The 14,483-nt window shown below is 46.5% G+C and overlaps 1 protein-coding gene across 3 annotated transcripts in view; it reads right to left on the bottom strand.

Annotated features, from left to right (window-relative positions):
* The window catches only part of CPNE8 (copine 8), a 285,766-nt gene that overhangs the window by 71,584 nt on the left and 199,699 nt on the right, over positions 1-14,483 (bottom strand). For all 3 annotated transcript variants that reach the window (XM_074942429.1, XM_074942430.1, XM_074942431.1), the window contains exon 15: positions 6,427-6,608. In XM_074942429.1, the coding sequence (XP_074798530.1) occupies positions 6,427-6,608 (182 nt within the window). The remainder of the gene's footprint in view (positions 1-6,426; positions 6,609-14,483) is intronic.

The raw sequence follows: 14,483 nt of genomic DNA on the forward strand, positions 1-14,483 counted from the left end.
TCTGCCCTGAAGATGGGTTTGAAAAGTCTGACAAGCAAGGCGCACTGTGCAGAGCTCCTTTATATTGATATGCAGCAAAAGTTCTGCCTGGGACCATAGAACCTGAATCCTGAGATCGCCTAAGTGTGCTCCCCATCCCATCGCCGACACATCTGTGACTAATGACAGAGTTGGCTGAGGTTTGGAGAAGGGTATTCCCGCACATCCTGTTTGTGAGTCGAGCCATTACCGGAGGGACTAAGAGTGACCCGAGGAGTAAGAGTGACCAGTCTGTCTAGGTGTTCTTGGTTCAGCCTGTAAACTCGGGCCAGCCAATCCTGAAGGGGACAAAGCCAGAGTCTGGCATGCTGTACCACATAAATGCAAGCAGCCATATGTCTGAGTCATTTTAGGCAATTCTGTGCCGTCCTGGTGGGGAATCTGCTGACATCTTTTATGATGGCGCTCATGGCAAGGAAATGAGCTTCCGGAAGAAAAGCCCTGGGCTCGGTGGAGTCTAGCAGGGCTCCGATAAACTCTATCCTCTGAATGGGGATTATAGTTGACTTTGCTATGTTCAGAATGAGGCCAATCCTGAGGAACTTCATGCGCACCAGGCTCACATGGTCCTCCACTTGGGCTCGAGATTGGCCGTTGATTAGCCAGTCGTCCTAGTAGGGAAATAATTGCACCTGCTGCATCCGTTGGTAGGCCGCCATGACCCCCATGCTCTTGGCAAACACCTGAGGGGCCACCAGGATGCTGAAGGGGAGGACCGTGAACTGATAGTGGAGATGGTTTACCATGAATTGAAGAAATCTTCTGTGAGATGGAATTCTGGAGACGTGAAAATACATGTCCAAGTCGAGGGCGGGGTACCAGTCCCCCGATCCAGAGACGCAATGATGGAAGCTTCAACTTCTTCATGAATCTGTTGAGGTTTCGCAGGTCTAAAATAGTCCTTAGCCACCCTTAGCTTTAGGGATTAGGAAATAATGGTAGTGGACACCCTTGTCCCTGAACTCTAGAGGGAGCTCCTCTACTGCCCCGAAATGTAGGAGCATTTGCACTTCCTGCACTAGAAGTTGCTTGTGAGAAGGGTCCCTGAAGAGGGACGGGGAGAATCATAGAATATCAGGGTTGGAAGGGACCTCAGGAGGTCATTTAGTCCAGCCCCCTGCTCAAAGCAGGACCAATCCCCAATTAAATCATCCCAGCCAGGGCTTTGTCAAGCCTGACTTTAAAAACTTCTAAGGAAGGAGATTCCACCACCTCCCTAGGTAACGCATTTCAGTGTTTCACCACTCTCCTAGTGAAAAAGTTTTTCCTAATATCCAACCTAAATCTCCCCCACTGCAACTTGAGACCATTACTCCTTGTCCTGTCATCCGCTACCACTGAGAATAGTCTAGATCCATCCTCTTTGGAACCCCCTTTCAGGTAGTTGAAAGCAGTTATCAAATCCCCCCTCATTCTTCTCTTCTGTAGACTAAACAATCGCAGTTCTCTCCTCATAAGTTATGTGTTCCAGTCCCCTAATCATTTTTGTTGCCCTCCGCTGGACTCTCTCCAATTTTTCCACATCCTTCTTGTAGCGTGGGGCCCAAAACTGGACACAGTACTCCAGATGAGGCCTCACCAATGTCGAATAGAGGGGAACGATCACGTCCCTCGATCTGCTGGCAATGCCCCTACTTATACATCCCAAAATGCCATTGGCCTTCTTGGCAACAGTTGGGGGGAAGGTGGGAGGGAACAGAATTGGAAAGAATATCCCAATTCTACTGTGCTCAGGATCCACCGGTCTTAGGTTATTTGGGCCCAAGCACGGTAGAAATGGGATAGATGGTTCACAAAAGGTGGGGAAGGATCCAGGATGTGGACTGGTGCATTGCCCCAGGGCGCACCTTCAAAAAGTTTTCTTGGAAGCCGGATACTGCCTTGTCGAGCCCTGGCCCTGGTTCAAGGAGGACTGTAGGGGCCTTCACCTATTATTTCTACCCCATTTTCTGCTATAGTCCTGTCTCTGCTGAGAGGGGTAGAAGTGAGGCAGGAGCTGAGGCTTAAAATGCTTCTTCTGCAGGGCTGGCGTGTGGAGACCCAGTGACTTTACGGTTGCCCTAGAGTCTTTTAGGTTGTCAAAAGGTAAGTCCTGGATAGCCTGCTGTACCTCTGGTGGGAGGCCTGAGACCTGCAGCCATGAGCTTTGGCGCATAACAATGGCAGTGGACATTGTGTGGGTGGCCGAGTCCGCTGCATCCTATGCAGCCTGCAAGGAAGACCTTGCAATCGCCTTATCCTCCTCGAGAGCAGCTCCCAAGTTGGATCGAAAGTTTGTTGGTAGGAGCTCCTTAAACTTGGACAGAGTTCCAAGAATTAAAATTGTAGTGGCTGAGCACTGCTTACTGATTAGTAATTCGAAGCTGGAGCTCTCCGGTGGAATAGACCTTACAGCCTAAGAGGTCCAACTTCTTTGCCTCTTTGGATTTTGGTGTAGGACCTTGCTGCCCTTGCCTTTCCTTGGTGCTGGCCACGTCCACGACCAGCATACCTGGTTGAGGGTGGGTGAGAAAGGTATTCGTACCCCTTGGAAGGTACAAAGTATTTCCTTTCCCACTTTGTCGTGGGAGGAATGGAGGCAGGAGTTTGCCACAGGGTCTTTGTGGTGTTATGAATGGTCTTGATCAAGGGCAAGGCCCTTCTGGCGTCAGAATATCCACCATAGGATCTATGTCTTCTGACACCTCTTCTGCCTGAAGACCTAGGTTTTGAGCTACTTTTCTAAGCAGCTCTTGATGGGCCCTACTTGTCCATGGGTGACAAAGAGGAAGATGAGCCCACTACTGCATTGTCTTGGGAGGAAGATGAAGAAGCCCCCTTGGGCACAGGTTCCTCCCTCAGTGATACCGCCTGTGTGGTGGCAGGCATGGTGCGGTGGCAGGCATGGTGCGGCCTCAGTGCTGACTTCGGTGCTGGCCTCAGTGCCAGGTTGGGTGCTGGGCTCCAATCCTTTTGGATCAAGTATCAGAGGGGTAGCCGTGTTAGTCTGGATCTGTAAAAGCGGCAAAGAGTCCTGTAACACCTTATAGACTAACAGACGTATTGGAGCATAAGCTTTTGTGGGTGAATACCCACTTCGTCAGATGTATCTGACGAAGTGGGTATTCAGCCACGAAAGCTTACGCTCCAATGCGACTGTTAGTCTATAAGGTGCCACAGGACTCTGATCCTTTTGGAGGTTCCCTCACCATCGAGGAAGATGGGGAGGCCCTGCCTGTCCGAGGCTACAGACAGGGACCTGGAGCTTGGCCCCTGGGCTTGATGGAATGCCAAGGGGGTCCAGAAAGGCCATTGCGTAGAAGCTTTCCATTGAGGGGATCCCAGGGCATTTTAGGGACCTGGTGTGCCTCCTTCACTGGGAACAATGAGAATGGCGCCGGCTCTGCCTGGAGATATATGACTCCGGCTCAGAGGTCAAGTCCAACCTTGAGGACCACAGGGGTGCCATGTGGGATGGTTTTGGAGAGCGGTGCCTAGGAGAGCGGTGTCCAGATGAGGGGGACAGTTGATGAAGCATGGCTGGTTTGCCCTTGAAGAAAACTGGCCCCTTGTGTGGTGCCGGAGACTGCTGGCCTGTCATCTCTATGAGGTCCCTTGCAGCCTCAACTGTGTCGGGGGTACATGGCAGGTCCAACTCCCATATTTGGCTCTTCCGTGCCAGTGAGTACAATGGGACTGGACTCGATGGTTCCACCTGTGCAGCCGGAGTCAACAGAGCCGGTTTCGCCTGAGCAGGAGTTGAGTGTCCCAGCATGGGATGCACTCCGTGGGCACCATGGCACTCCACTGCTCTGACTGTTGGCGAATGCCCCCTCTCAGCTCTTCTTTGCTTCTTATGCAGCACCAGTGAGTGTGACCAGTGCCAAGAGGCCGTCGAACTTGTCTTTGATGCCAGACAGTGGTGGTGTCATGAGTCTCTGGGTGCCGGGTCCTTTACCAGCATGGCGGCCTTTCTTACCGAGGCCAGTCTGCTCCACACCAAAGTGCTGGGTTTTGGTGCCAACACTGGCTGTGCCGGCTGGGGGCGAAGAGCCGACTTCATAAGGAGAAGCTTAAGTCTGAAATCCCTCTCCTTTTTTGTTCTTGGGTGGAAGCTCCTGCAGATCTTACACTTATCAGTCTGATGGGCCTCGCCTAAGCACTTTAAGCAGGAATCGTGAGGCTCTCCCCTGGGCATAGGCTTCTGACAGGACCCACAGGGTTTGAAGCCTTGAGATCGAGGTATGCCCCAGTCCCCAAAGGGGAGAGCTTGCGGGGGGCAGCCCCCAACAAAGCCCCTTAACTACTAACTAACCATTAAAACTAACAGTACTATGCTAATAAAACTATTTACAAAACAAAGACAGGAAATGCTAGGGAATCGCTTGCCCGAGGTGAGAGAGAGAGAGAGAAACCCCAATGGCCATCACTGGTGGTAAGAAGGAACTGAAGAAGCAGCGGGTCGGCAGGGACCTATATACACTGCCACGAAGCCGCCATTTTAGGGGGCTCCACAGCTGAGCCAACGGGTACCACTCGGGGAAAACCTTCCGACTGTGCATGCAGTGCACACACCTACTTGCAACTGACATGAGCAATCACTCGAAGAATTTTGGGTTTATACTCCAGAGGGGGTGCGTGTCTGAGGAGCTGGGAGTTGCCTTAGCTGTAGCCTTCCTATGCAGGGACTGGTCAGAGAGCTTGCATGCAACTGCTGCTGGGTGTGTCCCTACCTGTATGTATGCTGATGAAAGTGCAGGCTGGAGGGCTCTGCAGCTTGTCACAGGAGTAAAGCATGAGAGGGAGCCCAGGCTGGTGGGTCAGGGGGCTCAGTGGTACCCCAGTTCCAGGTGGAACCCCAGGGGGAACACATCACAATGCTGTATGCTTGTTTCTCCTTGATAAGTCCAAGGAAAGTGACCTAAGAGGAACCTCCAAGAAAAACTTTTAAGTAATTGTTTTTGATGCTTTAAATTTGTCCCTTTCAAAACAAACTACAAGTAGGAGGGACCACACTTACAAGAGTGACTTAAAAAAGTTTAACTTTACTCCTTGGAGAAATACTTTGAAGTATAATAAATGTATTAGAAATACTGAAGAAATTAATAACTGATGATTATAAGTAAATGTAATAAGACATTTTAACAATTTTATGTTGTATGGAATAACTGCTTGAATCCAACACTGGTTTACGTCAATAGCTTTCAAGACTGTATGTTGTGCTTAGTGAATGCCTGGAACATGTGGTACCCAAACTTAATCTATAAACCTCTTTAAACTGTTGATTATATACCTTGGTGGTTCTTGGCAAATTAATAAAACTTGTTGATTGGTTAAGAATAACTAAGGTTATGTCTACACTTAGAGCTGGGGTTGGGATTCTCAGCTTGCACAGACATACTCGCACTAGCTCTCCTTGAGCTAGCATGCTAAAAATAATAGCGTAGCTGAGGTAGCACAGGCAGTGGCAAGGGCTAGCCTTGCTGAGTGCATACCCACAGAGTTCAGGCTGGTTTGCACTCAGCACAGCTAGCCCATGCTACCAATCACCACTGTCCATGCTACACTAGTATTCTTAACATGTTGGCTCAATGAAAACTAGTGTGAGTATGTCTATGTGACATGGGAATCGTACTCCCAGCTATCCCTAAGTGTCCTGATTTGAAAAAGTACTGTCCAAAGTAAGAGATGAGAAGAACCTAGTGTTAAGATTAGTTAACTAATGCTCTCTGTACTCAATATTACATTTCACTCAAGTATCAGCTAAAATATCTACCAAATTGGCCAATCTTGTTTGTTAGATTTCAGCTTTAAAATGTAACTGGCACCCTGGCAAATTCATAAATTTGACCCCTTCACTTCACTTTTACACCCTATTCGATTATCTGGAGGATCCTTCAGTTTGAAGATTTTGCCTTTTATACATGTACAAATTGGGACACAGTCCCCAAAAAGTGGGACAGATGAAGAAAGATGACCTTGGTGTGATCATATCCTCCAACTGGATGGCTAGAAGAAGCAGTAACTGTTTGTCAAGCTACTGCAGCTGAGGCCTAGGAAGATTACCTCTTCTTCCTCTTCTGGGGTTTAAAGGACCTTCCTGACTATTTGGGCTTTCTGTCTATAACTTAGTCCTGATGAAGACTGCTGAAACTGCTACCTTGAACATGAAAGTAGTTTGCTTTTGAAAGCTGGATGACCCAACTGGTAGAACATTTTCTTCGGTTTTATTGCCAGTTGTGATAAAAATACAAAAAAATACTTCAGAAAGAGAGGCCAGAATTTACTACTGTACTCTCAAAGATTTTCTGTACTGCAAGGAATTCAAGCATACGTACAATCACAAAATAACTTTGCTAAACATGCAAGAAAAGTTATTAAAAATTGAATTCCTATGCATTTTCTTACCAAAGCAAATTCATGCGATACTCTTCCATCTGGGGGCAGCTTAGCCCCAAAACCTAGAGCAGGAAACATTTTGTCACTATCATAATCTTGAATGATTTCACCTACTGCCTTCAGTGCCATGCCATAAGCATTCAGTTGGTATGGGTTCATATAGTGGAGCGAAGTGGGCTGTGCAGGGTTACCTGTTAAAACATAAAGATCAGATGTATGTTATAATGGATTCACTTGGGAATGCAACTCAGCATTGAAGCCAGGAAAGTGTCCTTTTTCCAGGGAAAATCCAAGATATGCAACCTGGTAGACTAAGCTATCAAATGACAGAGTCGTCACAGAATTGTCTCTTCTCTGGAAGAGGTTCATTGCAAATATTCTCACATAAGTCTGAAAAGCTCACTATTTCACAAACATGAAGGACGAGATTTGAATAAAATTGGAACATATAACTGAGTATTCAGATAGGAAAAGCAAAATAAGTATGTTTATTAAAAGGGCAGAAATTTTGTTTATGAGCAGATAAATGACTGGGCGTAGACATTACAGCATCTTAAGTGAATAAAGCCTAAGAACACTATAAGCAATATGATAATACAGCAAACATCTTTACTTCAAAGACAAATGAATATATGAAAAGGAATCTCACTGACAAAATAGAAAAGCTCAATACAAGGGTGGGATTCAAACTGACAGGCAGAACCTACACCTTGTCAGTGATGCTCAAGCTTTGAGAGACCATGAGTGACTGACATACTAAGCTAAAGATGTAAGCATTTGATTGTCCGATTTCTCTTACTACCTCTAAGTATGTACCAGTAAAGACTAGTTTTACCTATACAAAGACATGCTTTCATACCATATATATTATTCCTGATGAGCATCTCTCTTACTTTTCCTAATAAACCGTGTTTATTTAAACTTCTTCTGATCTTAAGACTGTTCTGGGGTTATTTACAGAGCGCTACTCTGAGAGAGGTAAAATAACCTTTTATCTCTACGGAGAAGTAATGAAGGGGATCTGTTACCTAAGTCCATTCAAGACTTTTGTTCAGAAGCAAGGAAGAGAGACCACGGTTTTATAAAAGTGCAACCAATGCCAGGGTTGTGTTTGACCCAGTACATTACAAAATCTAATGACAATGACCAAGAGTCAAGTTACAGGGTCTAAGGTAATACTATGTATTTATATGTTGTAGCTACTACACAAAAGGTTTTTTTTGCTCAGGAAAGAGAACTCCTGAAATTTCTTAAACTCATCTGCCATAGTCTTGCACTGCTTTTGTAATGCTAGGGTGGTTGTGATTCATGGTCATGTAAGCAGCGATACCCCCTCCTGCCCCTGATGCAAGTGGTGAAAATGGGAGTAGTCTTGCCTCTTTTCCCAAATGCTTTTGCTGGCATAGCTCTGTTAATGCACACAGAAGCACACCAACACAAACCCTCTTGCTTCTCATGACTGAACCTTTAATTTATGGAATAGCTTGATTTGAAAGCTCAAACCTTCCCCTCCAAAAATCCCAGATCAGACAAGCATTTTCAAATTTTTCTTTAAAAAAGGAGTTCAACACAAATTACGAATTGCTGAAGTCTGTGATGCTCATATTTTAGATGCCATTATTCAACAGTTACCAAAAAGTGAGGTTTGTGGGGCTGCAGCCAAAGAAGGAAGCACTATGATATGCTTTCCCTACTTGCATCCCTGGAAACTAGCCCGTGGCCTGTGCTTGGCACATCACAGCACTTCCTTCTTTGGCAGTGCAGCCAGGGAAGGAATCGCTGAGGTATATCAAGCCCTGGAGAGTACGGGGGAGGTCCCATGCAGCCTTGTGGGTCCTTAGTACTCCTGCTCCCTGTGGAAAGCATTGGCAACTGGGCTGCAGCCCCCCTGGCTTTTCAGAGTCCTGGTACTGCAGGCTGGGAGGGAAGTCTGCAGGGAGAGTAGCAGTGGGGTGGGAGACTGCAGCCCAGAGCTGGAGCTTTACACAGGAAGCAGGTGTTCTGGGTGCCTGCAGGGCTGCATGGTACCTCTCCCTACACTTTCTGAGGTGCACTCTGCCCTGGCACCAGGGACCCAAGCTTTGCACGTCCCAACCCTTCCTCTTCTGATTGTAACGCAGCAGCAAGTTTGCAGTACTGCAGCCAGGGAACAAAGTGATGGGACATGCTGAGCATTGGCTACAGGCTGCTTCCTTCCCTGGCTCCAGCCCCAGAAAATTCCCTGTTGCAGGGGCTTTTCACAACAAGTTGTGGTGCTAGGGCCCCATGGGGCTGCATTGCAAAAAAAAAAATTCAATAAGTGGCATATTAGTAACCAGAAGTTGTCAATACCATGATTGTTAATAACCGGCATCCACTGTATATGTTTCAATTCTTTTCAAATATCAAAATTATTTCCCATCTGTGCTAGTGGAGCACAAGGTATTAAAAATTTTAAAAGTAGCCTTTAATTTTGGATACGGCTGTCAAGCGATTAAAATAATTAATTGTGCTTAATCGCACTGTTAAACAATAATAGAATACTCTTTATTTAAATATATTGGATATTTTCTACATTTTAAAATATATTAATTTCAATTACAAAACAGAATACAAAGTGTACGGTGCTCGCTTTATATCTATTTTTTATTACAAGAACCTGCACTGTGAAAAACCAAAAGAAATAGTATTTTTCAAATCACCTAATACAAGTACTGTAGTGCAATCTCTTTATCATGAAAGTTGAATTTACAAACATAGAATTATGGAAAAAAAATTGAATTCAAAAATAAAACAAAGTCCACTCAGTCCTACTTCTTGTTCAGCCAATCGCTCAGACAAACAAGGTTGGTTACATTTGCAGGAGATAATGCTGCCCACTCTTGTCACCTGAAAGTGAGAACAGGTGTTTGCAGGTGTTTGAATTTACAAACATAGAATTATGGAAAAAAACTTGAATTCAAAAATAAAACAAAGTCCACTCAGTCCTACTTCTTGTTCAGCCAATCGCTCAGACAAACAAGGTTGGTTACATTTGCAGGAGATAATGCTGCCCACTCTTGTCACCTGAAAGTGAGAACAGGTGTTTGCATGGCACTATTGTAGCCGGCATTGTAAGATATTTACGTGCTAGATGCGCTAAAGGTTCATGTGTCCCTTCATGCTTCAACCACCATTCCAGGGGACATGCGTCCATGCTGATGACAGGTTCTGCTCGATAACAATCCAAAACAGTGTGGACTGACACATGGTCATTTTCATTATCTGAGTATGATGTCACCAGCAAAAGATTGATTTTCTTTTTTGGTGGTTCGGGTTCTGTAGGTTATGCAGCGGAGTGTTGCTCTTTTAAAAAGATTTCTGAAAGCACGCTCCATACCCCATCCCTCTCAGATTTTGCAAGGCACTTCAGATTCTTACACCTAAACTGAAAGCAATTTAATCTTTCTTTGATGATTCAGACGGCACTTCAGGATCTTGCAGTGCCTCAGGGTCATCATTATCAACATCAATTACCGTTGTAGGTGTAGAAGATTGGGCTGAATCTGCAATAACCGTATGACGCATCCTGGAAGCTGCTTTTCTGAATAAATCCCTGATATCAGCTTGCTTACTTGTCTTCTGCCTCTTTTTCATAAAAGAGGAGTGCAGAATGTGCAATTGCATAACCTCCTGGGCAGTACACTAGTCCAGGTTACTAGACTGAAGATTTGTATTGGGAGATATCAGAAATGTGGGTTAATAGAGCTTTCTGGTTGATTAAGTGCTGGATAACACAACTTTTACTGTAGTTGAGAAATTGAGGGTGGAAGGCAGCTTGGATGAAACTGATCATTAAATGACAGAGCTCATGGTTTTAAAGAATGGTAAAATGGAAAAACAGAATAAAGACAATGGACTTCCAGAAGGCAAACTTTAGGAAACTCAGAGACCTGGTAGATAAGATTCCAGGGGAAGCTAGTCTAAGGGAAAAAAAGGGTTCAGGAAAGTTGGCAGTTTTTTAAAGAGACATTATTAAGGGGACAAGAGCAAACTATATCAATTCATAGGAAAGACAGGAAGTATGTAAAAGGCCACTCTGGCTTAACTAGCAGATCTTCAATGACCCGAAACTTAAACGAGATTACACTAGCTTGTGATATAAAGGGTAACAAGAAAGCATTATACAAATGCATGAGAAGCAAGAGGAAGAACACGGACAAGGTAGGCTGATTACTCAGTAAGGAGGAAAAGACAATAACAGAAAATGCAGCAATGGCTGAAGTGTTAAATGCCCTTTTTTGTTTCAGTTTTTACCAAAAAAACCTAACAGTGATCAAACGACTAACAGTGAACATCAGTTTCAATGGGGTAGGATCAGAGTCTAAAATAGGAAAAGAACAAGTTAAGAATTACTTAGACAAGTTAGATGTCTTCAAGTCAGCAGGACCTGATGAAATACATCCTGGAATACTTAAGGAACTGGCTAACGAGATCTCAGAGAACTTGTGGAGGATGGGAGGTACCTGAGGACTGCAAAAGGAAAATATAGTACTATCTATAAAAAGGGGAATAAGGACAACCCAGGGTATGAGAGACTAGTCATCTTAACTTTGGTACCTGGAAAGATAAGGGAGTAAATAATTAAGCAATCAATTTGCAAACACCTAGAACAGAATGAGGTGATAAGTAGCACTCAGCAAACAACCAAATATCCTTTTTTGACAGGGTAAGAAGCCTTGTGGATAGGGGGAATGAATAGATGTGATATATCTCAATTTGGGGCCCAGTCTACACTGACAAGTTTGGGTGCAGTAAAGCAGCTTTGAGTGCTGTAACTCCCAAGGTGTACACACTGCTAAGCCATTTAGTGCACAGAGACTGCGCAGATGTAGCGCTCTAAAAAAACCCACCCCAACGAGAGGCGTACAGCTTTCTGCACCGTGGCTACAGCGCTGCGGTGCCAGTGTAGACACCGTGGTGATTACAGCACTGCGACTGGCCTCTGGGAGGTATCCCACAATGCCTGTTCTCACCTCTCTGGCCATCGATTTGAACTCTACTGCCCTGCCCTCAGGTGACCAACTGTCAGCCCCACCCCATACATTCCTTTGCAAATTTGAAAGTCCCCTTCCTGTTTGCTTGGTGATGCGTGGAGTGGTCTCAGTGCATCTTTCCAGGTGGCCATGCCTGCTCCACACATCAGGCAATCCCCTGCTTGGAGCAATGCCAAGTGCTGGACCTCATCGGTATTTGGGGAGAGGAGGCAATGCAGTCACAGCTGTGCTCCAGCTGTCGGAATTTTGATACCTATGGACAGATTTCTAGATGCATGATAAAAAAGGACCATGACCGGGACACATTGCAGTGCAGAGTCAAAGTGAAGGAGCTGCGGAACACCTACCACAAGGCGCGGGAGGCAAACCGCCGCTCGGGTGCTGCGCCCACAAGCTGCTAGTTCTACAAAGAGCTGGACGCAATACTTGGTGGTGACCCCACCTCCACTGCAAAGTCCCCTTTGGATACTTGGTTAGCTTCATTGCCAGGAGGAGGCAATCTTGGATGACGAGGGGGATGGGGGAACCAGAGGCAGAGGATGACTCGGAGGCGAGAGATGCATGCAGTCAGGAACTCTTTTCTACCCCGGAGGAGTCCAGAACAGTTACAGCAGGAGGATATTGGCGAAGCGCAAACCGGAGAGGAGGCCCCTGGTAAGTGGATCTGATTTTGGGAATGGCTGAAGCAAGTTGTTGGGGGCAGGAAAGTTGCAGAAAGCAGGCTTGTCTCCCACCTCATGCCTAGTTTGAGCTACAGAACAGGCTGTTGATCACTCCCTTATTCATGGGAATCTCCCTCAGAGATCTCCAGGAAACTCTCGTGGAGATACCGGGAAATCCGTTCCCGCAGGTTCCTTGGCAGCGCTGCTTTGTTTCTTGCCCCATTAACGGTAACTTTTCCATGCCACTGTGCCATCACCAGGGCGGGGCGGGGAAGAGAGAGACCATAGCTGCACACAGGCTAGCCGCATAGGGCCCAGGGCAGAAGCCACAGGCTTGGAGAAGACCCTCCCTTGATTCCCTGCACACCCTCAACAGCGAGATATGTTCAAAAATGATCACCTCCTGTGGAAAGTGTGGGGACAGGAATGATTATCAGCCCCCCCCCCCCCCCCAGTGCTGGCTCTCTCCAAGTGCCCAAGAGACACATGCCCAGTGGACAGCAGAGTCCGGGAACAGTGATTTAGCCTGCCCCTGTGGCTATTCACCATTTGGGAGGTCTTGTGGCTTATGCGTGCTTGCCTGGGGTTAGCCAGTTTGTGCCAGGTGTGTGAGTACTGGTTGTGTTTTAAAGCACTGAAACAGTGTTGTCTGTGTTGCAAACAATACTGCTTCTGTAAAATCTTGCATTTAAACTTCACAGAGATGACCTTGGGAGGCCAGCCTCCCATATCAGTGGCAGAACGGTTGCGAAGAATTCGAAAGCAGCCAAGAACTAAGGAGGACTTTATGCGTGAGGTTATAACGCACTCCGCCGCCGAGAAAAAGGAATTGAAAGAGTGGTGGGACAGCGAGAAGAGAGAATGAAAGGAGTGAACATGGCACACCAGAAAGAAGCCACGGAGCGGCTCTTACAGTTATGGAGCGCCAAGCAGACACGCTCCAGGCGATATACTGGCTCTTCAAACTGAGAAGCTCCGCGCCCACCCTCCCCTGTAGCCGCTGTCGCAAAACTCTTTCCCATGCGTCCCCCCACACCGCCAACACACTCTTATCAATCTCCTGACTTCACTCTCTACCTGCAGCATTCTACTCCTCCCTCATCACAGTCCAGCAGTGTGGACTCCCAATACCCACTGCACTCAACACCTGTCCATCTGCAGTTTGGCTCTGCTGAAGTACAGCACCTGCCGCATCGTACTCCAAAGGAGAAGGTTGAGTATGATCCCTGGACGTACACAAATCTGTAGCTGTCCCGGGACCCCTCCTCCTATTGAAACCTTCCATTTCTCCATTCCTTCCACTCCCCCATCCCCCTCCCTGCTGATTAATTTTTTCCTTTGACTCTCTCGTCTGGTTGTTGTCTTTCAATAAAAGAATTGTGGTTGTTTGAAAGCAATCATTATTCTATTAAGTGAAAGCAAAAAGAGTACTGCAAAGCAACATATATATAGCTATGCTAAGGCCCCTTCTTGCATAATGTGCACCAATCACCTCCTAACATTACAAGCACTGCAATCCGAGCATAGCAACAAATATTAGTGGCTTTCAGCTTCAAATTGATACCTCAAAGCATCCCTAATCCTTATGGCCCCACACTGTGCCCCTCTAATAGCCCTGGTCTCCAGTTGTTCAGCCTCAGCCTCCAGGCGCTGAGTCTCTGAGGTCCAGCCCTGAGTGAAGCTTTCACCCTTCCCTTCACAAATATTATGGAGCGCACAGCACACGGCTATAAGCATAGGAATATTATCATTGGCCATGTCCAGCTTCCCATACAGGCATCGCTGTAAATGGCTGAATGCACACTCCACTGTCATTCTGCACTTGCTCAGCCTGTTGTTTAACCGCTCCTTGCTGCTGTCAAGTTGCCCCGTGTATGGCTTCATGAGCCACAGCATTAAGGGGTATGCGGGGGTCTCCCAGGATCACAATGGGCATTTCAACTTCCCCCACGGTGATCTTCTGGTCGGGAAGAAAGTCCCTACTTGCAACTTCTTGAACAGGCCAGTGTTCTAAAAGATGTGTGTGTCATGCACCTTTCCATACCACCCTGCATTAATGTCCATGAAATGCCTACTGTGATCCACAAGCACTTGGAGAACCACTGAGAAATTCCCCTTGCGATTGTAGGTGGTGGCTAGGTGGTCTGGTACCACAACTGGAATATGCATACCATCTATCGCCCCTCCGCAGTTAGGGAAGCCCATTTGTGCAAAGCCAGGCACAATCTCACGCATGTTGCCTAGAGTCACGGTCTTTCAAAGCAGGATGCGATTGATGGCCCTGCACACTTGCATCAACACGAGTTCAACGGTCGACTTTCCCACTCTGAACTGGTTAGCGACTGATCGGTAGCAGTCTGGAGTAGCCAGCTTCCACACAGTGCAATCA

The sequence above is a fragment of the Natator depressus genome, chromosome 1 (assembly GCF_965152275.1).
Source record: "Natator depressus isolate rNatDep1 chromosome 1, rNatDep2.hap1, whole genome shotgun sequence".
NCBI classification, from domain to species: Eukaryota; Metazoa; Chordata; order Testudines; family Cheloniidae; genus Natator; species Natator depressus.